Raw genomic sequence first — 25,092 nt, forward strand, 5'->3', positions numbered from 1 at the left:
CTTTTGGGCGTTGCATGGTAGGTCTGGGGAGCGGGGAAGCAAAGAGCCCGATAGCGGAGTTGCGGAGCTCTTCTAGACCGCGGCCATCTTGCCGCTCGGCTCCGCCGGAAGTCCTTTGTTTAATTTTTAAAGACAATGAAGCATCATATATACCTCTAAAACAAATACCTATTCTAGATCTGAAGCTCTCCAATTTGTCTTAAATCATTTGCGTCCAATGCCAGATGTCTTTTTTTTTTTTTTATCCTGTACATAAAAATGCACTTCTGCAACAAACTTTAAAAAACAAAATAGCAACCAGTTCACTTATCTGAATGCAAATTACTGCGCTGTAGAGACTTGATCAATACCGACCCTCACCAAATACAGAACAAGGGATCACAAATTAGAAATAAAAATATTTGGTCAAAAATTGAGCTGGGAACCCCAAGAAGTTAAACTTAGCATGTACTATAACACTAGAGAGAGAAAAAACAGAAGTGCATTTCCTTTTCTACTGAACCCAATACAAAAACATTTATTATGGCACATTTCCCAAAGCTAACATATTCCATTTAAAGCATTGAAAATAAAATTGGTCTGGACAATTTATTTTTCCATTATGTTGGTTCTGGTTTCTCTTTTCTGCTTTCCTGTCTGCCGTCTGCTAATTCTCCTTCAAGTGGCTGCTGTCCATTTGTCTTTTCTCCTCTCTCCTGTCTATTCCTCACTACACCTGCCTCTGACTTATTGGTCATTTCTTTTTAGCTCTTTCCTCTCTCTTTTCTGCTCTCTGCCACAGGGGCGTAGCCAGACAACAGATTTTGGGTAAGCCTAGGCAAGAATTGGGTGGGCACCAAGTGTTCTCCCCCCACCCCCCTCCAAAAAAAGAATTATCTCAGCTGGTGGGAAAACGCTTCTTTCCACCTTGGCAGCAGGCACGCACTGAAAACTGAGCATGCGCAGGTGCCAGTGTTGTGGAGAGTAGCGTTTTCGTTACCATCAGGGGAAAATCTTCAGCTGGTGGAGCTTGGGATTCCCACCAGTTACCACTAAACATGTGCTACTGTTGGGTGGGCCTGAGCCATAAATGGGTGGGCCCTGGGCCACCCAAGCCCACCTGTGGCTATGCCACTGCTTTGTCAACTCAGATTTCACCCTCTATCACCTGTCTCCTCCTTTTTTACTTTTCAGCTATCTATCCAATTTCCATCTTCTCTCACCCAGTAGCTCTCCCATTACCCATCTCAAACCTTCCCCAGCCCTCCATTATCTTTTTATCTTTAATCTAATCCCTATTACCATATTTCTACGCTCTGTAATCACTATCCTCTCATTCATTTCCTTGCCACCCCCTCCTGGCCTCTCCCGCATGATTCCACCATCCCCTCCACCCTTCTAGCCCACAGCTGCTCCCTCTTTATCCCCATCTCCACACTTGTAGCTTGACATCTCCCTGTCCCTTCTCTCTTCCCTCCTGCTCGCTCCCCCATTTCTCTAGCATTTCTCAGTCTCTTCCCTCACTTTCACTGTCCAGCATCTCTCCATGACTCCCTGGATCCAACTTCTCCCTCTTTATCTCCTTTCCCTCCCTCTCATTACCCCAATGTCCAGAATCTTTTCCTCTCTCCTAATATCTACCATTTCTCTTTTTCCCCCTCCCCCATACAGCATTTTCTCCCTTTCTCCTGTCTACCACCTTGTCCAACATTTCTGCCTCTCTCCCCATGCACCATATCTCCCTCCCTTCCACCCCTCACCCTTCTTTCCATCCTTGCATCCAACAGTTCTCCCTTTCACCCTACATGCAGATTCTCACCCCCCCCCCCAATCTCACCCTAATGTCAAACATTTCTCCCTCTTAACCGCCTGCAGCTGCTCTCCTTTCCCATGCAGCCTCTCTCTCTTTCTCTCTCTCCCCTCCATGTCTGTGTCCAACATTTCTCCCTCTCTCACCCCTCACACCCTCCGTGCAGCCTTCCTCATCCCCTCCACCCTTATGCCCAACAATTATTCTATCCCTAACAATTCTCCCTCTCACCGCCAACCCCTCGAGCAGCATCTCTCCTTCCCTAGCCCACCTCACAATTTCTTTGAATGGGTCCTGGCAGCGTGGAGGGGAGCAGGCTGGGCCCTGCAGTCCTGCATCTCCATTCCTTAAGCGTCACTCTTGCATGAACAGGTCCCCGGCTGTGCAGCGATTCTCACATGCTGTTTTCCGCTAAGCTGGAAGCCTCCTTTTTGCTGTGTCCCTCTGCCTAGTCAAACAGGAAGTTGCGACGGGGGGGGCGGGAGGGGGAACACGGCAGAAAGGAGACGTCTGGCTTAGCGGCAGGCAGTGTGTGAGAACTGTTGCCACAACCGGGGACCTGTTCACACAAAAGCGGTGCTTAAGGGAGGGAGATGCAGGACCTCGGAAGCCCAGCCTGCTTTCCTCTATGCCAGCTATGTTAAAGGTTCAGCACTTCTGGGTGGGCCCAGGCCCACCTGTGGCTATACCCCTGGCTGGCAGGCAGAAACAATTGTGTAACTCCCAAGAAGATGCCTCTGCTGCAGAGCAGGGTGTGGGAGAATCTACTGGGGGGGGGTCGCTGTGTTGATGGGAGCTAGCAGAGCTGCCCCAAGTAGGTGGAGATGGAGGGGCCCAGCCTGAGGAGGTGGGGTGAAGAGATAAAAGTGCTAAGCAGTGCTGCAGCGGGGTTTTTGGTTGCTCCCCCCCCCCCCCCAAAAAAAAGACCCTGAGCAACAAGGGGGGAGTCCCAGACCTGGGGAGGTAGATCTCTGCAGCAGCAGGTCAGACAACCTGAGTGGGAAGCTGAATACGTGAGAAAGGAGTGCCTAGTAGAAAGACACCTCAGGCACAGGAAGATTGGTTATGGAGGAGCCCCACTCTTGGTGTGACTTTGCTCAGCCTTAAGCAGGATCACTGGTCTGGGATGGGATGGACTTATGATGAAGCCTAATTGGATGTGACGTTTTCCTGTCTATGAACTGTAAATATTAGTTCCATTGGAATGTTTTCATGAACTGTTTTTTTCCCATTTTGAGATGAATCAGTAACGAGTTTTGAAGTTAATTGGCCGTGTCTGCTTGATTTATTTCCCAAGTGTTGGCCCCTGAGAGAAGGGTAAGAGATCCTCTGGCCTACTTGAGATTTCTCTGGCCCCGGCCTTCGCCCAGCTCATCAGACCTGTTTTTCATGGATCCTGGTCAGAGTACCTAACCTAAAGAGCATAGCCGGCATCTTGAATTGTTTTGAGTGGGACCAGGGTTATATAATCCTGTCTGAAGTAAATAGCAAAGACAAAAACATGTTTTCTGTATGGAGAAATACATCTTCATCCAGTAAGCTTCAGTATTAAAGGACATTGGCAAAGCAAATGATTTTGCTTTGCCAATATCCTTTTAATACTGAAGGTATTTTGGGAAGAGGCAGTGATAAGATGGTTTAGGAATGGTCTTCCCCCCCCCCCTATCCCGATTATTCAAGCCTTATATAACCTAGTTTGAAAAAGGATTGGACAAGGTAAGGAAGATACATAGGCTATTTAATGTAAGACTTGGAGATATTCTGGCCTACATTCATGGCATGGAAAAATCTATACATGAGAGCGTATTCTTCTCTGCAGTGCCGGGCAGACTTCCACGGTCTGTGCCCTAAAAATGGCAAGAATAAATCAAGATAAGGTTTATACGTATGATGTGTCACTTCATACCATATGTAATGAGTTTATCTTATTGGGCAGTCTGGATAGACCATGCAGGTCTTTCTCTGCCGTCATCTACTATATTACTATGCATATGAACAGGCAAGGGGGGCAGGGCAAAATAAGGGATGATGGCAACCCAGGGGAAGGAGAGAGATATTACTATGCATATGAACAGGCAAGGGGGACAGGGCAAAATAAGGGATGGTGGCAACCCAGGGGAAGGAGAGAGAGAGACAATCTGGGATCTACTGACTATAGTGCAGTCTAAGGATGGTTTTGACCGTCTTTCTTTATCTGTAGCCTAATGGTTAGTGCACTGGGCTGAGAACCAGGGCAACTGAGGTCAATTCCCACTGCAGCTCCTTGTGACCCTGGGCAAGTTATTTAACCCTCCGTTGCGCTAGGTAAAAACAAAGAAACAAAAACCAACAACTTAGATTATGAGCCCAGTAGGGACAAAGAAAAAGTACCCGTGCTTTGGACGTACCACAGAAAGTCAGATTAGAGGTATCACTGCCCCTGTACTGGAAGCTTTTACTGTTATGCTAATGTGCCTTAAAATGTATCTTAATTCTAGAATACGGAAGAGAAGAAGTCTACACTCTACCACAGGAACATCTTGGATAATGCAAAAATGTTGGTAACTCTCTATGTTGTCATTACAGATAATAAGTACAGTAGGGGCAGCAACACGTGAAGAGTCTCTGGTTCAATTCCTTGATCAGGCCTTCCACACACTATTGGTTAAGGCTGGGGATGTTGCAGAGACAGCGTTTGCAGCCCCTCCCCTCCCTCTGGTTGTCATGAAGGTTGTGACACCTAAAGGCATATTTTCAAAGCACTCAGCCTTCCAGAGTTCCATAGAAACCTATGGAACTTTGGAAGGCTATGTGCTTTGAAAATATGCCTCCTAGTGGCCTGATTTATAGCCTGCGGTCCAAAGTTCTGAAAGGATTCCTGGTGCACGGCTCCCGGTGACCACACGAGGTGGTGTGCGAGGGGGAGGCTCTAGTTGTGAATGAAGACCCTTGGCGCCAGAATCCCACCTCACGTTCTGGTGGAGCTGGAAGAAAAGGAGAAACTACTAGGCCCCAAAATAGAAAAGCTAGAGTGAATAAACATTTTTGTTTAGAAGCTAGTACTGTGTAAGGATGAAGTTTTGAAGTGCAATACATATTTAAAACAAACAAAAAAATAGCCAGTTATCTAAAATAAAACTTCGCAATTTTAGTTCAGTTTGTTTATATCCACTTGGAGCTTGTTCACTGTAGCTTGGTGTATCTAGAACTGCATGCTATAGGTAATATTTATATTTAATGTTGTTTAAGAAGAATTCATATAGCTGTCTTGTTTTGCTTCTATTTTTTTTCAGGGTCCTTTCCCATTTGCGGGTGCAGAATTCTGGTAATTTATTAGCATTTCTTTCTCTTGTCCAGCACAAAAGACCCCCATGTCGATACAAGACAGGCAGACGCCTGAAGTGGAGAACAGCTGGCATGCAGACGGGTGCTGTTTAGAAACATTTATTTATGTAATCTGTGAAGGAAAGAGGGCAGCAGGATAAAAGGTTACCTCAGGGGAGCATTTCCAGTTGCAGATCAGCCTCAGAAGAAGTGGGCCTTGTTCTGGAAGGTTCTTTCTTGCTCCTTTGGCCTTTCAGTTTCGTTAAAAGCAGGGCTGGAATCTAGGGCCACAAGTCTTCATTTGCAGCTTTTTGTATCTCCTTTCAATTCACTTTAGTCCCGCCATTGCAGCAACACTCCTCAGCTGGGGACCACAATTCCTTCTAGGACACTTCGATCATGAACCTTAAACCAGTCAGTAGGTGGCATCATTGCATGATGTCTGTGACTTGCCCTTGTCCCTCACCCCACAAAAAACTGAGTCAAACAAAACCTCAAAGTTAATTTTAGAACAGGCCATAGAAATAGTTTCTTTGGAATAGTGGGTGTGCTTTGAACATAGCCTTTTCCCCAGAAGGTGTTTTGGGAAGAGGCAGTGATAAGATGGTTTAGGAATAGTCTCCCCCCTATCCCAATATTCAGAGCTATTTAACCGGCCAGACACAGCCTCTGACCGATCAAATAGCATATCTGCGCCTAACCATGGATACTTGGCGAGAGATAACTAGTTATCCCCCTCTAAATATCTGTGGTTAAAAGAGGCCTGCTCTTTATGTGACCTATCTTTAACCGCTAAAGAGTTAACTGGTTAGTGCTGAATATCAGCTTAATCTATAAAGTTTTTTTTAGCAGTTAAAAATACCTGGATATTCAATATTGGTTGCTGGAAACGGCCCAGCATTGACTATCTGGGTTTAATGCCAGCGGCGGTCAGCAAAAGCGCTGCCGGATGAATATCGGGCCCAGTATATTGTACGTCCTGTTGGAGCCAAATTGCTTAAAACTATTTTCTCTTCTGGCTTTACTGCATGTGGCAGGGTTGATTTTAAAGTTCAGGGTTCTGTGGTAGCTCTTGCTGTTTGAAGCCGTACCTCATGGTGGTGTGTTTTTGTTTTGTTTCTGGAGTGGAGGAGTAGCCTAGTGGTTAGTGCAGTGGACTTTGATCCTGGGAAAGTGAGCTTGATTCCCACTGCAGCTCCTTGTGACTCTGGGCAAGTCACTTAACCCTCTCATTGCCCCAGGTACAAAATAAGTACCTGAATATATGTAAACCGCTTTGAATGTAGTTGCAAAAACCTCAGAAAGGCGATATATCAAGTCCCATTTCCCTTTCCCTTTTATTTTAGAGCAAGGGATGGTTCCAGTCTTTGAAGAAGAAGTTTACCAGCAGAAGGAGCTGATAGGGCTGGTATGTAGATGAACACTAGATGGCGCCACTGTTTAAGAATATGTGAAATTTGTTCATTTCTGCTGTGTGTAGATTTTGTTAAGAAAAAAAAACACTAGGCATGATGTTTAAAACAATTTAACCAGGCAGGAGAGGTTGTTACCTGGTTAAATTGCATTGAGCAGATTAGGAGGGGTAATTCAGCAGCATTGCTAAGTTACTATCCCCTCTGACCTGCTGCAGCACTGTCTGGGAGTGAAATCTGGGCAAAACCGAGAGTTTGCAGACACTGGCAATATTCAGTGGCTACACAGCTAACTGGGCAAGTAGGACTGCTTAAATATTAGTCCTGTCTTTGCCCAGTTAGCTCTCTGTTGTATCTGCATAACTTCCAGGTATTGCCACTGGTCTGGATATTTAATGCTGCTGCCTGGATATGGCCCGACACTGACTATTGGGGTCTAAGTTAGCCAGCAGTGGTCAGCATGTATAAAATTGCTGACCGTTGCCGGCTCAGTATTGACCCATGTACTTTTTCTGTTTTTAAAATAAGTCTCAGTTCTTCAGTATTGGCCGGCACAAAAACGGTGCACATTCTGAGCTAGGCCTACTGTCCTAAAATCAAGGGACTCTGTCCTGATGCAAAGTGGGGTGCACTGTTAGGGCTGTAACAAATATTCCATTTGGCCCCGAATACATTATTCATATTCGGCCGAATAGCGATTTTAAATTTGAATACGAATAATCCGGGGCTCTACTGTTCTAAATTCTCCTGACATGGACACTTGATATCTGATTTTATGTTGCTTCTTTTATTGTTTGTTATGTTAAAACTCGTTGGCCGTTGTTCGTATTCAGCCGAATAATATTTTTCATTATTCGTGTTTGGCCGAATAGTAAAATATGCTGTTTAGTACAGCTCTATACAGATACGTCCAAACGTATTTGCAAAGCAGGAGACTGAAATCTCGCATAACAAATGTAAATTTTAATAATAACCTTTAAAATAAGTTAGGCGGCACGTTTGTAATAATATTCTAGTGCAGAGGTATCCAACCTCGGTCCTCGAGGGCCCGCACCCCAGTTGGGTTTTCAGGATTTCATCAGTGCATGAGATCTATTTGCATGCACTGCCTCCATTATATGCAAATGGATTTAATGCATCATGTTGGTGGAAATCCTGAAAACCCAGCCTGGGCTGAGGGTGGACACCCTTGCTTTAGTGGATAACTGTGAGAAGATCTTTGTTTCCGCGATAAGAAGGAAAATTAGGAGTTACGGACCAAGAAAGGGATCTGGGTGTCGTCGTCGATAACACACTGAAACCTTCTGCTCAGTGTGCTGCTGCGGCTAGGAAAGTGAATAGAATGTTGGGTATTATTAGGAAAGGTATGGAAAACAGGTGTGAGGATGTTATAATGCCGTTGTATCGCTCCATGGTGTGACCGCACCTTGAGTATTGTGTTCAATTCTGGTCGCCGCATCTCAAGAAAGATTATAGTAAAATTGGAAAAGGTGCAGTGAAGGGCGACTAAAATGATAACGGGGATGGGACGACTTCCCTATGAAGAAAGACTAAGGAGGCTAGGGCTTTTCAACTTGGAGAAGAGACAGCTGAGGGGAGACATGATAGAGGTATATAAAATAATGAGTGGAGTGGAACAGGTGGATGTGAAGCGTCTGTTCACGCTTTCCAAAAATACTAGGGCTAGGGGGCATGCGATGAAACTACAGTGTAGTAAATTTAAAACAAATCAGAGAAAATGTTTCTTCACCCAACGGATAATTAAACTCTGGAATTCGTTGCCGGAGAACGTGGTGAAGGCGGTTAGCAGAGTTTAAAAAGGGGTTAGACGCATTTCCTAAAGAACAAGTGGCAAGTGGAGTGGCCTAGTGGTTAGGGTGGTGGACTCTGGTCCCACGTCAGGAACAGGCCACTCCTTGTGACTCTGGGCAAGTCACTTAACCCTCCATTGCCCCAGGTACAAATAAGTACCTGTATATGTAAGCCGCATTGAGCCTGCCATGAATGGGAAAGCGCAGGGTACAAATGTAACAAAAAAAAACCCCCACTACTAAATGGACTTGGGAAAAATCCACAATTCCAGGAATAACATTTATAGAATGTTTGTACGTTTGGGAAATTCGCCAGGTACCCTTGGCCTGGATTGGCCGCTGTCATGGACAGGATGCTGAGCTTGATGGACCTCTTTCCAGTGTGGCATTACTTATGTACTTATGTAATTACATAAGTATTGCCATTCCACATTTACCTCGGTTGCTGTTAGCACTCGGTACACTGCAGCTTGGAGCTTACCTTTTGTCATACTTTATAGAATTGACCCCTTAAAGATTACCGCATGGCCATGTGTGCTGGCAGCACCCGCTGCGGTAAAAAGGGCCCTAGCGCACTGGAAAAACGGCCCCTGCTGCTTACGCAGGGCCCTTTTTTCCCACAGCTGCTAAAAGGTCCCCTAGGTGTCATTAAGGGCTCACGCAACATTAGCACATGGCCATTTAATACAAAAATTGGAAAATCAGCCATTTTATTGCTGTGGTAAAAATGACCTTAATATGTGGGGAGAAAACCTGCAAAAGGGCATGCTAAGGCCACTTTTTGCCGCAACTTATTAAATGGACTCCTAAGTGTTAGCAGTTGCTGGTGCTGAACTTCATTTCCCCTAACCTGTAAAAAGCTGTTGCAGGGTTGACTCTGGAGTAGGTGGCACCTTCAGCAGAAACTGGTAATAGCAACCCCCCCCCCCCCCCCACCTGATCCCTGCGTCGATCCTTGGGGTGTGTTAGTGGGAGGGTAAGGGTGCATGTAGGCATGGGATGGGGGAGATGGGATGATGAATTTCTTCTCCTTGGTTTCTGTGCACTTTTACTCTCTCTCCTTTCCCTGGTTATGTCCTCTTGTCATCATGTCCTGCCCAGGGCCACAGCCCTGTTGCCTGAGTCATGGTTTGTCCCTATCTGCTGGAAGGAGTGATTGGGACATGATCTGAGGCAATTAGACAGTTTATAAGAAAAAGTGCAATTGTTGAAAAACGTTATGTGAGATTTGAGAAGGGAACTACCCTGGCAGCTTCTCTTGGAAAAATTGCTTAACCTGTGCGTTTTGCATGTGCTATAGCTACAGGCTGAAATTACACAGGTACATGTGAAAACACTATTCTATGTATGTAGCATTCTGCCCCCCCCCCCCATGATTGTAAACATGATCCCTCTTATCCCTCTGGAATGCCTCTCTTTAATCCAGGTAAAAGACATCCTGAGAAGGTGTGGGTGTACTTTTAGCTGCTAAATGTGGTGCAGGTTTCATCCTGAGGTTCTGATTAGTCAAGATGCAGTGGCGTAGGAAAGAGGGGGGGCGGTCCACTTCCTGTTCCGGGGCAGAGAGAGCAGGGAACCAGCGGAGCCGACGAGCTCCCAGCGACGTGCACTCGGGGCGGAGCGGCCCTCCCACCCATCCCCTTTCCTACGTCAGTGGTAAGAATGCGCTCCGGGGGGGGGGGGGGCGGGGTGTGCACGTGCCATGTGCACCCGGAGGGAGGGGTGCGCAGCGGCGACCCGCCCCGGGTGTCAGCCGCCCTCGCTACGGCACTGTCAAGATGTAGTCACCTGGCTAGATCACTTCTTCTCTGAATGGCTGATTCTGTTTTACAGATCATGGTCAGATTGAAAGATCACCTCACGAGACATCTGCCCTATCTAAAGAAGGACAAAATTGACAAAATAGCACTGGATTACGTTTCAAAACTGGTTTGTAATTTTTAAAAAGTCTATCTTAATCGTGTTTATATGGGTTGTTAGAGAGACCTGAAGGGTGAGACCCAGGGACGTTGTGTCACAGATATTTGTCACAGGGATATGGCTTGAGAAACAGAAGGCTGTTTAATTCTCTTAGGGGATTAATATTTACGGAGTTCTTCCACCAGAGAAGTATAATATGCATTAGAATCTTCCATGAAGCATGAGAGAGAGTTTAAAGCCTCTAAAATCTCATAATATGTAGAGTGTCTCATCACAGGCAAGAGGATATATGGTTAGAACTGACTAAAATAGAGATGTGGATTGTGTCTGGACTCCCAACAGAGATGAAACACTGCACCAGCTGTATGTGGACTCCTGTGTGTTGTTTACTCAGTACAAGAACTTTGACTCCGTGGTGAATCATGGAAAACACCTTATTAATAAATTCAAGAATAATCTACAAGGACTTAACATCTGGAATGTGACATATTTATTAGCTAAATTACAGCTCTAATAAATTAGGGTTTTCCCCTTAGACACTGAATGCGAAAGAAAGTCTTAGTGAATTAAGCTTTTAGCCTATTGAAGCCAAGTGATGATAAACCCTTGTGATGTGCTGTTGTGTTGGGTCTCTGTCTGTGAGAGTCCTTGAGTGAGTCCCAAACTGAAAACTTGTTTGGAGACCAGCAGTCTAGTGAATGCTCTATAGCTGTGGGCTGCCTGGAAACCTGCTGTTTTCACAAAATGTGTCTTTTGTGGGAACATTTAGTGATTCACAACTAGGGATGTTGGCTGAGCAAAAGCACTGAGATCTTCCCCATGCAAATGAGTAGAGAGCAGATGTGTTCTTAGCCATGTGAATTTGATTAATCAAACATAAAACATCCCACCACCCTGATAACTTGGAGCTGATAGATCTTGATGGATTAAAGGGAACAATATTTATCAATGCAGAAGTATCCCACTCTTCTGATAACACGTCCTATGTTTCTTGATATGCCCTTGTTTAAAAGATTGCTCTCAAGATTATATGGAGGCTGAAATCCACTACTGATCTGCAGAACAGTACTGGTGACCTCTGGGGCTTTATGGCTGCAGGCCCCCCTCATCTTCCCCTGTCCGGGGTGGGCAGAGTGCAGGCACGTGGTAGGAGGATAATAGCTACTACATTGTTGACCGTAGTGCTTAAGGGTTCAGCTTTGCAGAAAAACATCTCTTCCAATCTAATGCACTGAAGGAAGGAGACCCTTAGGGGTCCTTTTTTACTAAGCCGCGTAAGCGTCTACACGTGCCCAACGTGCGCCAGAAGGGAGTTACCGCCCTACTACCGCGTGGCTCTTGCGGGTAATTTCATTTTTGACGCGCATCTGAAAAAAAATATTTTTTATTTTCAGGCACGTGTAACGGACGCGCGCCAAGTGACATTTGGCACGCGTAGGTCATTACCGCCTGGTTACTGCGCGAGTCTTTACCGCTAGGTCAATGGCTGGCAGTAAGGTCTCAGACCCAAAATGGACGCGCGGCGATTTTCATTTTGCCACACGTCCATTTTCAGCAGAAATTTTAAAAATAGGCCTTTTTTTTAACAGACGTGCTAAAAAAATGGCTCGGCGCGCACCCAAAACCTACGCCTACACTACCGCAAGCCATTTTTCAGCGCGCCTTTAGGACCCCTTAATCTCCCACATACTTACGTGATTGGTGGGGACTGGAGGAAAAACTTAGAGTATGTAATTTAAAAGTGGGCAGGACAAGAGGAATGGTCTCAGCATGAACGGCAGTAAATACAAACATTCTGCTGCTGTCCAATGTTGTCCCTCTGTTTCCCGACTGACGCTGCACCTCACTCTCCCTCTGTTCCCCGAATGAAGCACTTTCCAAGGTGAGAGAAAGTCTGTGTACATGGTGGAAGTGTGTAACGGTACCTTGTGGTGAACTTATCCTATATAATAAAACGCACCGCCAACATTCTGAAGCTGACTGCATGGCTGAGGCATTCCTGCTCTCTGTATCCATCTCCTGAATTGACATCACGTACTTCCGGGTTTGTCACAAGCAGAAGTGACCAACCACACGAGGTTTCTCGGCTTCAGAATGTTGGAGGTGCATTCTATTAAATAGGATTGGTCAGTTCCTTGAAGCACAGCCAGAGCTCAGCGTCCTGCACAGTGTTGCCAGGTGGGCGGTTTTATCGCCCAATTGGGCGTTTTTCCGCAACCCGCCGCAGGAAATTTTTGCCCGCGGCGGGTCACGGTTTTTTGGGCTTCTTTTTTTTCTTTTCGGTGGTTTTCAGGCGGTTTTTTCGGCCGCGGGGGGCGGGGTTAGTGATGTTTTGGGCGGGGTTAGTGACGTTCTGGGTGGGGCCGATGACGGGGGAGGCGGGGTTTATGACTTTGGGGGCGGGGTTGATGACGGCGGGGTGGGGGTGTCAGGGGCGGGGTTTGAGTTTGGGCAAGTTTTGGGCTGTTTTTAGGCTGGATTGGGTGGGAAAAAAATTTTCCACCTGGCAACCCTGGTCCTGCACAGTAACTGCTCAGACACCAGAGAGAGAGAGAGAGGGAGGGGGGCCTAACACCAGAGAGAGGAAGGGAGGTATCTCTGTCACACACACACTCTCTCTCTCTCACAGTCAATGTCTTTCTCACTCTGACACACTCTGTTTCACACTGTATCACATTCACTCTCTATGTGTCACACAGTCACTCACACACTCTCTTGGTCTCATACACTCAATCTCACAGAGAGTCTGTGTCTCACACACACTCTCTTGCACACACTGTATCTGTGTGAATCTCTCTCTCTCACACTGGGTCTCAGTTTTTATTACATGGAAATTTTGATGTTTATGGGACTTTAATTTTTCAGGCAGTGTAATACAGCAGTATCTTTTTTTTTTTCTTCCTTTTCGTTTCTAGCTTGATTTAATTGTTTTGATTTTGGAAACAGCATGGAGGAAATACGACCTTGGCTCCTGGGATTTCTGTCTGTAAGCGCTTTTTTTTTTTTTTTAACTTGTGTGTGATTTTTACGTTAGAATAAGCTATATTTGGGTTTGGGCTTTTGCTGTACATGCATTTCCGTGGCCTCTGAATCAGACTCTTGACTCCGTCTGTCAGCGGCTGAGTGTTGGGTGTGATTCAGGCCCTGGGGGCTTGGTATTCTGCAAACCAGTTTGCTTGCACCATTCTGGAATAATGTATCTCTTGTCTACAGCATTGCCATCCGGCACTTCCAGGAAATGGAAAGAAAAGATGTGCTCAGGCGAAAAGCTTGTGTTTCTAGTGTTGTGCCACTTTTGCCCTGTGTTAGACTTTAGCTTTTGGGCAAAAATGTTTTACAGCACTGTGTACTGGGTTTCCCCCCCCCCCCCCCCCCCCCCGTGGAATTTTTTCCATTTGGAAGTACAAAAAAAATAACAAACCCCAAAACCTCCCTGATATTTGGTCCCTGGAGTCAGAGCTGACCACACAAGGATGAATTAGACCCACATATTCAGTGCTGGGCTAATCCAGTTAGCTGTAGGGCATATACAGATTACACCCCTTGGGTATAATTAAGGAACCTGCCTCTTAGTATGAATTAGGGAGAAAATATATAAAACAACCACCCTTTGGCATCAGATAATGCACATTCAGGAAAGAAACCACGTTCCCTTTATTTATAGATCCGAATTTTCATGCCCAATTATAGTAACAAATACTGATACAACACTCCAAGGTATTATAAAAATAGACATTTATTTACATAGCAGCAAAAACAGTGAAAGAGATGCAAGAATAATGGTACAAATGGTTTTATCTTTATTCAGCCTAAAGCAAACGCGTACAAAACCTTGAAATAGGCTTCTAATTCAGGCAGCTATACTAACCCCAGAGCAGCAACACGGGCAACTATACAACCTGGGCAAAGGTGTGTCATGATGTCCAGTGGATATCAGGGTGTTCCTCAGGCAGGTCAGTCAAACAGGCAGAGCCGGGACAGCACTTCAGATCTGTAGGAAGTGAAAACAGCAACCACCCTTTCCCCCCCCCCTCCCCCGACATGAGCTTCCTTTAAAACGGAAATTGCAGGCTGCAGCTGGGTTGGTGACGTGCACTCTTGGGCCATGTTGTCGATGCACAACAACTTTGTCTCGGATGTTGTGACTTGAGGGCCACAGTATCGTCCCACTGGCACCATGTTGAAGAGGCACTTCAACCTTGAAATCATTGTACCAGTAAACAATGTGCTTTTCGTAGGTGAAGACAAGCCTCAAAGTCTGCAACAGCAAGTTTGTGAATTTCTCTTATGGTGATGTAATGTAGTTTATTTATTAGGATTTATTTACTGCCTTTTTGAAGGAATTCACTCAAGGTGGTGTATAGTAAGAATAAATCAAACAAACAAACAAACAAACATAACCAATAGATAATTACAGCAGTACAAATATTCAGATGATACAAAGTATGTCATAGTACACTACTTACAGTATCAACACTATACATAATAAAACATTTTAATAGCATAGAGTATAAGCAAAGGGAACATAGAGATGGGTAAGAGAAAGTAAGGGGACTAATTTTAAAGAAAGTTGCACATGAGGTCAGAGAGGTGATTAAATATTATCTCAGCTAGGGTAGGAGTGGATAAACGTCCTGCTACAATATGTGCCACTCGTGTATGTGTGTGAGACTAACAGGTTAGTTAGTTTTTCAATTAAAGGCTTGGTTGAAGAGCCAAGCTTTTCACCTGTTTCCTGAAGTAGAGATAGTCTTGTGTTAAGCGGAGCCTTTCAGGGAGTTCATTCCAGAATGTGGGGGCTACTCCGGAGAAGGCTCACTTGCGGGTATCCACATCGTGTAATGTCTTGGAGAGGGCGTGGTTAGGGGCACTTCTTGAGAAGACCTTAGTGTCCTGGAGGTGTGTGATCCTGTACTTCAAGTACTTGGGGCCGTTTCCTTTAAGGGCCTTGAAGATCAGAGAGCGTTTTAAATTTAGCCCTGTGTTGTACTGGTAGCCGGTGAAACTTTAGCAAAAATGGTGTGATCTGGTCATGTCGCTTGAAACCTTCTGTTAGTCTTGCTGTAGCATTCTGAATCAATTGGAGCTGGTGCAAACCCTTTGTAGCCAGACCTCTGCATTGGGATAGCGTGAGGATGGGGAATGTGAAATAGGGGATAGCACGTTAGGGGGTGCGAGGGTGGGGGGATATGAAATAGGAGTAGCACATTAAGAGCGCATTAGGGGGTAGCACGTTAGGAAGGATGTGAGGATGTTAGGAGGGAAATGTGAAACAGGGGCCAGTGCATTGTGTGTGTGTGTGGGGGGGGGGGGGACAGGAATGTGAAATCGGGGACAACAGGGTGGCGTGAGGATGGGGGGGGGGGGGGGGAATAAGTGGCTGCATATTAGTGTGGTGGGAGATTGGGGTTCTCTGGGACCCAGGCGGCTGCTGCTCTTAACCTCCTGCTGTTTTTTTTTCCACAGGGCTGGAAAGGGAAGTGAGCACGAGTTCTCCGTGTTTCACATCATGACATGCATTGTAGAAGCCACAAATGGACTCTGTGTGCCCCTGCCTCCTGGTGAATAGTTCAGTTTTCCTGGCTTGTATTTAAGTGTATATGTTTAGAAGTATGGGCATGGGTTATTAAGTCTTGTCTTGTCCATAGAGAATGATTCCAGCACAAGCTGTTACTTTTCCAGTTATTCTCGTACATTTTTGGTAGCAATGTGTTTATACTATTTTGCTAGTGAATTGTGTACCAGAGGAATGAGATCAGGTGTTGAGACACAATCATCCGAGTCACAGTGAAAGTTTTGTAGCTGAGAGAGGCCTTGTGGTCACTGAGGTTAAGGATTGTTCTACCCCAGCCTCCTCGGAGGACGTGCTCCTGAGCGATGCAGCAGGCTAGCCTAGAGGGGAACTCAGTAGCCATGCTCCACACGCATGGAGAAAGAGGGCGTGTAAACGTCTGGAATACCAGCATATTATTCACGTACATGTGATTGTACTCCGTACATGCTAGTATTCTTATTACAGGCTGTTCTGTAAGATGGTGTTTAAATGCGATGACATGTAGCTTTATAAAGTTGGCGTGTAAACGTCTGGAATACCAGCATATTATTCACGTACATGTGATTGTACTCCCTACATGCTAGTATTCTTATTACAGGCTGTTCTGTAAGATGGTGTTTAAATGCAATGACATGTAGCTTCGAAGGTGGGCTGAGTCTGAAGATTATAGAATGCTATAATTTATGCATATTCTTTTTAGCAGTCTAAGTACAAACATATCAGCAAATAAGAACATAAGAATAGCATTACTGGGTCAGACCAATGGTCCATCTAGCCCAGCATCCTGCTTCCAGGTCACAAGTACCTGGCAGAAACCCAGTTAGTAGCGCCATTCCATGCTACCAATCCCAGGGCAAGCAGTGGCTTCCCCCGTGTCCATCTCAATAACAGACTATGGACTTTTCCTCCAGGAACTTGTCCAAATCTTTTTTTTTTTTTTTTAACACAAATACTCTAACCGTCGTTACCACATCCTCTGACAATGAGTTCCATTCTTTGAGTTAAAAAAAAAATATATTTTCTCCTATTTGTTTTAAAAGTGTTTCCATGTAATTTCATTGAGTGTCCCCTGGTATTTGTACTTTTTGAATGAGTGAAAAATTGATTCACCTCCACCTGTTCCACACCAATCAGGATTTTGTAGAACTCAATCATATCCCCCCACCCCCCCACCCCACAGCCATCTTTTCCAAGATGAAGAGCCCTAACCTCTTTAGCCTTTCCTCATACGGAAACAGTTCCATCCCCTCTATCATTTTGGTTGCTCTTCTTTGAGCCTTTTCTAATTCCCCTATATCTTTTTTGAGATTCGGCGACACGACCATGGAGCGATACAGAGGCATTATAATATTTTTGGTCTTATTTTGCATCCCTCTCCTAATAATTTCTAGCATCCTGTGCTTGTTTGGCTGGTGTGAGTGATTGCGTCTAAATTTTATGTGTGCATTTGCACTGCTGTACTAGTGTTCTATATAGGAAAGTAGGCCCCAGATAGGGTACTTTCATGGCCCCTTTATAGAATTGTCCTCCTCCTGAATAGTTGCTGGGGTTCAGAGGTAAGCTTACTTTTCTAAGTTTCCCTCACCCCTGCCTCCTTGGCAAAGTGTTTGCTGTAGTGAGTTCTGACTGGAGCCCCATAATCCCATCCAGTGCCAGGGAAGGTCCCCTCTGCAGTAGGAATCATACATCCTTCCATTATTTCTGTTGCACATGGCAAGAGACACATTAAATTTAAACCTGATTTTTGGAGGTTTGTTGTGCTGTGCAGGCTGAAAGCATTTCAGCCAAGGCCAACTGAGTCAACTAGACTGGAAATGACTGGCCAAGAATATGTCGACGTTACTTATGCGATGGGTAATTTTATAAAGGTTTTACTCTGTGTAAAGCCTGTTTTCTGTTAAGGGCTTCCTGCTATTCCAGAACCTATGGGATAGTTGTGTCCATCAACCAGCAGGTGGAGGTAGTTGAAAATTTGAGCTGAGACATATCTCTTGGCATCCAGTCCAGCTCCTCAGTATTAAAGTAGACAAGCAGTAAGTAGAAACTCAGAATAAACACAACAATCTTAAACAACTTGCTAACCTAACACTAACCAGACGAGCAAATGCGTGGACCTCTCTCATCTCTGGACAACTTGTAGAGAACAAGAGATATGCAGGAAGCACCATGCAAGGAGACAGTCATTATTTGACCCATTACTTTGCACTGACTAAACATTTCAGGCAGGCCTCTGGAATAGTGGAAAGGACTAATGGAAAGAAAATTATCAGGTAAGACCTAATTTCTCCTTCCATTTCATAGCTTCCCACTATTCAAGAACCTATGGGCTGTATAAAAGCAATCCTTAGAGTGGGTGGGATCCTGGCGCCACTACCCTGAGAACCAATGCCCTAAAACTTGCTTCTGAGTGAGCCGCGGTATCTGCCCTGTAGTGCTTAGCCTAACGTATGCTACGTTGACCACGTCGCCGCCTTGCAAATATCTGCCAGAGATAGCAAGTTAGCTTCTGCCCAGGATGTCACTATACACCTCATAGAATGAGTCCACATGGCCTGAGTAGCCTGCTTGCTTATCTCTCTATCTCCACCTGCTGGTGGTTGGATACAAGTATCCCACAGATTCTGGAATAGTGGGAAGGACTAATGGAAAGAAAATTATCAGGTAAGACCTAATTTTTCCTTACATATTATTAAACCCTTTAATAAAACTGCATGGTGGCATACACAGATATAAACAACTTTCCGACAAGGTGGCATGTTCTTATACTTGCTCCATGTTCTTGAAGGCCAAGTTTGGATGGTTCAGAGGCAGAGCTGGGTTAATCCTACGTGCTTTAGAAAATGTACAAGAAGATGTGTGGAGTATTTATTTTATTTATTTATTTATTACATTTGTAACCCGCTCTTTCCCACATACAGCAGGTCCAGTGCGGCTTACATAGTAAAAGAAAGCATCTTACACGGTAAAGAATGCAGTAAAAACAAGGAAATGTAAGAACAGTATTATAAATTGTGATGATCATAACTACTTACATTATGAAAGGCATTACAAAGGACATGTGAAAAGAACGTAATGAACTAGAATAGGGAAGGTAGACGAGAATATGATAGGTGAAAGGGAAGGAGAATGGGAGGGAAATGGTAAAGGATGGAGGGAAGAAGATGAGGGATTGAGTATAACATTGGGGTCAAAGTAAGCGTTGACGTCTTAGCAGGAGTATCGTAGGTGATCTGGTGGAATTAAGCTGGTCCATTAGGGTAAACTATGGAGTACACACACATACTTTATATCAGCTTCAGTGCAGGAGTAAAATTGTGTATTGACATTTGCGCAATACAGGATTTGGATCTGGGAGTCCATTGCTTTATAAAGTACATCTCTAATTAGTGTAGTAATACTCTTAGTCTAGTGAAGGAAACGGATCAAACCCAATTCAAACAAACTTACATCATTGTATACATTTTCTTTTTTTTCCCCCCCTTTATAGAAAATCTGATCTTGTGACAGATACCAGCACCATATGTTCATCAACGATCCAGTTTTTGAAACAGTTTTACAAAACGTTTTTCAACTTAGAATACATATGCACAAATATTGAACAAAAATCCGTACAACATTTTGGAGTTGCAGGACACTGATTATCTGACGTGATATCATGTTTTGCTGAAAATCTTTACATAGATAGAGGTCCAAAAAGAAAGAGAGTAGGGCAGGTCGGTGGCAGAGCCACAAGGAGCCAAAAGAGAGGTCCAAAACAAGAGGTCTATTGATAAAATACCACGACTTGAAAGACCCAACATGTTTTGCCAGACAGCATCAGGGATATCTGCTGAAAAAAATGTAAAAAATCAATATGACCGATTTGATATAGATTTTATTTTTTTCATGAGATACCCCGATGCAGCCTGGTGAAACATGATATCAAGATTAGTGCTCAATTATCTACATAAATAATTCTCACCTCCAACATTCTGAACCTAACTGTGTGGCAGGGAAACACTGAAGCCCTGTAGTCTTCTAGGCTGTCAGCACCACTCACTCTCACTCTTAGACCCGCCCTCAGCCACACCCCATCCACACATGATTCACAACCACAACATTCTAAATGCAAATTTGTAGGTGCAAGATCCCATGAGTGTATGCCCCGCCCTCGCATCACAACGTGATGACGTGGAGGGCGGGGCTATGACACTCAGCCAATCGCCAGTTCCACCGCCCTCAGACGCTACCCCCCGACATACTGCGAGAAACAGCGGCCTACGCAGGGCATCCACCCCCCCCCCGATGCACAGCGACAAACACCGAGCTACGCAGGGGGAGGAGTGCCGTCCGAACACCTGATCCGCCAGGACCCCGAAGCTGCCACCTGCCAAAAAAAAAAAAACTACCCACCTGCACCCTACCCATGTGCCATGCTGCCGTCCTGCGCCCTCCCGACGCTGCCGCCGCAGGTAAACCTTGCTAGCGCCCGTTTCATTGCTCACCGAAACGGGCCTTTTTTACTAGTATATTCTAAATTGGAAGAAAAATTTTGTAAAACTGCTTCAAAAATGGATCCTTGTCAAGTATATGATGTCATCCGTCACAACGTATTTTGTCCACCTTCTGAAGGTCCGGTTTTCTATTAAAACACTTTTTTTTTTGCACATTGAAAGCTTGCTTGAACTGGCTTTTATAAAGTAGGCTAAAATAGGTACTTTTTTTCAACTTTTTACATAGGTGTTCTGTTATAAAATCAAGACATAAACGTATAACTTATATGTCTAGATGTCCTGAACAAGTAGCAGGTCTTCCGAACTGTCCAACTGAAACATTCATTGGTGTTCGGTGGTGCCACCTAAACTGACAGATATCAGGACTGAATATATGTCTAACTAGCCGTTAAGCCCGTTAAAACGGGCAATATTGATCTGCCTGCGAGGTCACGTGGTGTGATGCAGGAGTGAAGTCGCGCTGGAACTGAGCTCCTGCGATTCCCCCATCATCTTACGCTATTAACAGCCTCAAAGGGGAAAAACGAACTTTAGTATCGCCAGCCTTACAACTTGGAGACCGGGTGGTTTTTGTTTGCTAGCCTTGTGTAGAAGAATGGCGGCGAAAACGCTTCGAAAAGATAAAGAGAAAGGCAAGATCGCAGAATCCAAGATGGCGCCCGGACAGCAATCGCCGAATTCGAGCGTTTGCTCAGTATGGACGGCAGAAATTACCGCGGAGGTGACAGCTGCGGTAGAGGCGGCCCTTGATAAAAAACTGCAAGCGTTGTTTGATCGCGCAGAATCTGCCCATGAACGGCTTGATGGGTTCCACCTCGATCTGGACCACATGCAACAGCGGATTAGTGACCTGGAAGACCGAACAGCGACATCTGAGCAACCTGTGGAGGCACTACAGAAGAAAATAGTGGAGCTAGAAAACAAACTAGACGACTTAGAGAACAGGTCTCGTCGAAATAATTTACGACTAATTGGGCTCCCGGAACATATAAAGGACTCAGAGCTGGGCAGTTTCCTAGAAACCTGGCTTCAGAGCACATTAAAAATGAATAATCTGCCAGGTCCGCTGCGCATCGAGAGAGCGCATCGGCTGGGGCCGAAGCGCCAAGGCGCGGCGAGGCCGCGGGCGGTGATAATGAAGATTCTCCACTATGGCCACAAACAGGCAATTTTGCAGGCTGTAAGGGCAGGAGGAGAGCTTCGTTGTGAAGGCCAACGGATCCTTTGTTTCCAGGACTATTCAGCACGTGTAGCAGCGGCGCGAAAGGAGTTTGCGCCCGTGTGTGCGGCTTTACATGAGAGAAAAATCAGGTTTGCATTGATATACCCTGCCAAACTGAAGGTGCAGTATGAAGGGGGAGATAAACTCTTTGAAGAGGTGGCTGCAGCTAAAGAATTCCTCAAGAGTATTGCACAGGAACCTGCAACCTGCTGGTGAAAAAATGGCGTCTTAAAGAAGAAAGTCTTTGACGGGGCATGTGAGTTGAAAGAGACTTGGAGACATGGACTAGAAGACTGTTAAGTATGTTTAGAGACTATAGCTCCATATCTAAACTTTTGTCTCAAGGGAATAATTGGACAGAGGGGCACAAGGTAAACACCCGGTCTCGATAAATGGAGACAGGCATAAATACTACATAATGGGGTTTTCCCCATGGAGCAGATGGTAAATTGAAATAGAGGGGGAAAGGACACTATACGTGATGAGTTCCCTGTTGGAACTCAAGGGTTTACAGATTGGAGGGGGGGGAAGGGAACTCACGGGGGGGAGGGGAGGGGAGTGGGGGAATAAGGGAGGGGGCGGGGAGCAGGTCTGTTTAAATATGGCACGTGAATGGGGTAGGAGAAGACAACTAGGAAGTGTCGAGAGTATACAAAGCAGCAGAGGGAGGTGTAGGCTGGGACACCTTTCTCTTTATTACAGGTTTAATAACATACGTGAGCCACCTAGGATAGGCCATGGTTAAGCTAATATCGTGGAATGTGGGGGGTATTTCCTCCCCAATCAAAAGAAGTAAGATTTTACAGACTTTAAATAGACAAAAGGCACATATAGCAATGCTACAGGAGACACATCTAACAGCAATAGAACACAAGAAGTTGTGTAAATGGTGGGTGGGAGACTACGTGGAAAGCCCGTCACCAAATAGAAAGGCGGGAGTTATTATCTTATTCCGCAAAGGGCTTCATATTACAAAAAAATGAGTAATTGTGGACCCGCTAGGAAGATATGTTTTCTTAGAAGCCCATGTAAATAATCACCCTTTCTTACTAATTAATGTATATGCACCAAACCAATATGACAGGAGGTTCTATCAGACCCTGGTGAGACATGTGCACTCCTTTGATCAGATACCTATAATTATGGGGGGAGATTTTAACTCAGTCTATGACCCACTGCTGGATAGTACTGGAGTCTCTAGAGTAGGGCCAGTGAACTTGACAAAGGGAGTCCCACGGCTGTGCTCGATGTTAGATCTAGTTGATGCATGGCGCCTGTACCATCCGGGAGAGAGGGACTATACCCATTTATCTAGGGCACATGATACACTATCCCGAATTGACTATATCCTGGTGTCGGCAAATAGGATTCCTTGGTTACAACAGGCTGAGATAGGGCCAACACAGGTCTCAGACCACGCTTTTGTGTGGATCACAATTGGGTGTGATGGGGATAGAACCCAGAAGCCCAGGTGGCGATTTCCCACAGAACTGTTCTACGACCCACAATTTGCCTCCTATATACAATCCCAGTGGAAAGAATACTCAGAGTTTAATGAGAATAGTTATCATTTAGACCCGATATTATTTTGGGAAGCGGCCAAGGCCGTGCTGAGAGGAGCCATAATTTCATACCATTCCTATAAGAAAAAATCTAGAGAGGCAGAGATAGTCAGGATGGGGAAGGTAGTGGGGCAGGCACGCCAGAGATTTGGAACTAACCCAACGCCCTTAAATAAATCAAGACTTTTAGAAGCTCAGTCATCTTTGAACCAGTTAATACATGCCAAAGCCCAAAAATCCAATTTTTATTATCGTTATCAGTTATACAAACATGCAAATAAGCAAGGGAAATTGATGACACGACTGTTACAGCAAGTGGGAGGCTCCAGATATGTGTCACAAATCAGAGATACACAGGGGAGTACTCAGCATACTCTGGAGGGAGTGAATGAAGTATTCCGGCAGTTTTATGAAGCTTTATATTCCCCTCCAGAGGATCAGGGGCTTCAAGCCGAGTGTTACTTAGCAGGACAATCACTGCCCCAGATCACAGAGATACAACAAAGCAGCCTTAATAGATTAATAACAGAGGACGAGGTGAGCTGGGGTATACGTGCCAGCCCATTGCATAAGTCTCCGGGAGTGGATGGACTCTCCTCTGAGTTTTATAAACTCCTTAGCTCGGATATTGTACCCTGCCTGACAGAGGTTTTCAATAAATGTATAGAGATGGGGGGTCTACCAGAGTCTTTAAGGAAGGCACAAATCATAGTCTTGTTAAAACCAGGCCGCGACCCACTCTTAGCCAGTTCATATAGACCTATCTCTTTGCTTCCTTTTGAAACAAAATTACTGGCAAAGATTTTGGCAAACAGACTGGCACGGATCCTGCCGGAGATAGTGGAGGAGTCTCAGGTGGGCTTCGTACGAGAAAGATCAGTAGCTCGAAATATGAGGCAGATTTTAGGAGCGTTGGAAAGCCTACATGAATCATCAACCCCGGCCTTAATAATTAGTTTTGATGCCGAAAAGGCATTCGATCGGGTTAACTGGGACTTCATGTTTGCCTCCCTGAGGGCATTTGGGATGGAAGGGTTTTTCCTACATGCCATAGAAACGCTGTACCAGGGACCTGTTGCGGAGGTATGGGTAAACGGGCAGGCTTCCGCGACGTTCGGGATCGCCAGGGGTACCCGACAGGGATGTCCCCTCTCGCCCCTTCTTTTTGTGTTGGTACTTGACCCTCTTATAAGAGAAATCCAGAATATGAGGGAGGTGAGAGGGGTACAGATACAGCAAACTTCCTTTAAGATCTCGGCCTTCGCGGATGACCTCTTGACTATAATACAGGACCCCCAGGTGTCCTTACCGTCACTACTGGACATTTTTGCTGAATTTGGGGATTACTCTGGTTTTCGTCTCAATCTAGACAAATCTGAGGTTATGACACTTCACATGAGAGAGGAGCAGTGGGAACGTCTATGTTGTCCACTTAAGAGAGTGGGGGATGCGTTTAAATATCTGGGGATCCAGCTCACCAAGGACCCCAAGATGCTATATAGTGCTAATGTAGAATACTTGCTAGAAGACACCAAGAGAACACTGGAAAGATGGGCAGGGCTTCCGATATCATTGATGGGCCGCATCTCCTTGTTTAATATGGTGCTTTTCCCTAAATGGCTTTACTTTTTACAGACAATCCCATTATATCTCAAGCACCAGGAAGTGAGATCTTTACAAAAACTGCTTTCCAAATTTTTGTGGGCTGGGAAACGACCCCAGATACGATTTTCACAACTGGTGAAGCCTTGGAGAAACGGGGGGATGGGATTGCCGGACATTAAACGCTATAATGTAGCATGTTTATTGCGCCACCTGGGGGACTGGTATCTGCAGAGGGAGGATTATACCCCATTGGAGATAGAAAAAGCAAGGTGTAGCCCCTTAAACCTGATGTATGTCTTACATGGGGCATTAAAGGACCTACCTACAAGGTTGAGGACTAGTGTATTGGTGTGGCCCTTAAAGGCCATATGGAAGGACTTGGCTAGGCTGTGGTCCTTTGATCCTAGATGTAGTAGATTAC

The 25,092-nt window shown here is 45.2% G+C and overlaps 1 protein-coding gene across 2 annotated transcripts in view; it reads left to right on the plus strand.

The window, feature by feature from the left end:
- Positions 1 to 25,092, plus strand: part of GSAP (gamma-secretase activating protein) — a 120,318-nt gene that overhangs the window by 78,590 nt on the left and 16,636 nt on the right. For both annotated transcript variants that reach the window (XM_030217086.1, XM_030217087.1), the window contains 6 exons: positions 4,267 to 4,325; positions 5,062 to 5,093; positions 6,439 to 6,500; positions 10,149 to 10,244; positions 13,151 to 13,221; positions 15,702 to 15,796. In XM_030217086.1, coding sequence (XP_030072946.1) covers positions 4,267 to 4,325; positions 5,062 to 5,093; positions 6,439 to 6,500; positions 10,149 to 10,244; positions 13,151 to 13,221; positions 15,702 to 15,796 — 415 coding nt within the window. The remainder of the gene's footprint in view (positions 1 to 4,266; positions 4,326 to 5,061; positions 5,094 to 6,438; positions 6,501 to 10,148; positions 10,245 to 13,150; positions 13,222 to 15,701; positions 15,797 to 25,092) is intronic.

The sequence above is a fragment of the Microcaecilia unicolor genome, chromosome 10 (assembly GCF_901765095.1).
Source record: "Microcaecilia unicolor chromosome 10, aMicUni1.1, whole genome shotgun sequence".
Taxonomy (NCBI): domain Eukaryota; kingdom Metazoa; phylum Chordata; class Amphibia; order Gymnophiona; family Siphonopidae; genus Microcaecilia; species Microcaecilia unicolor.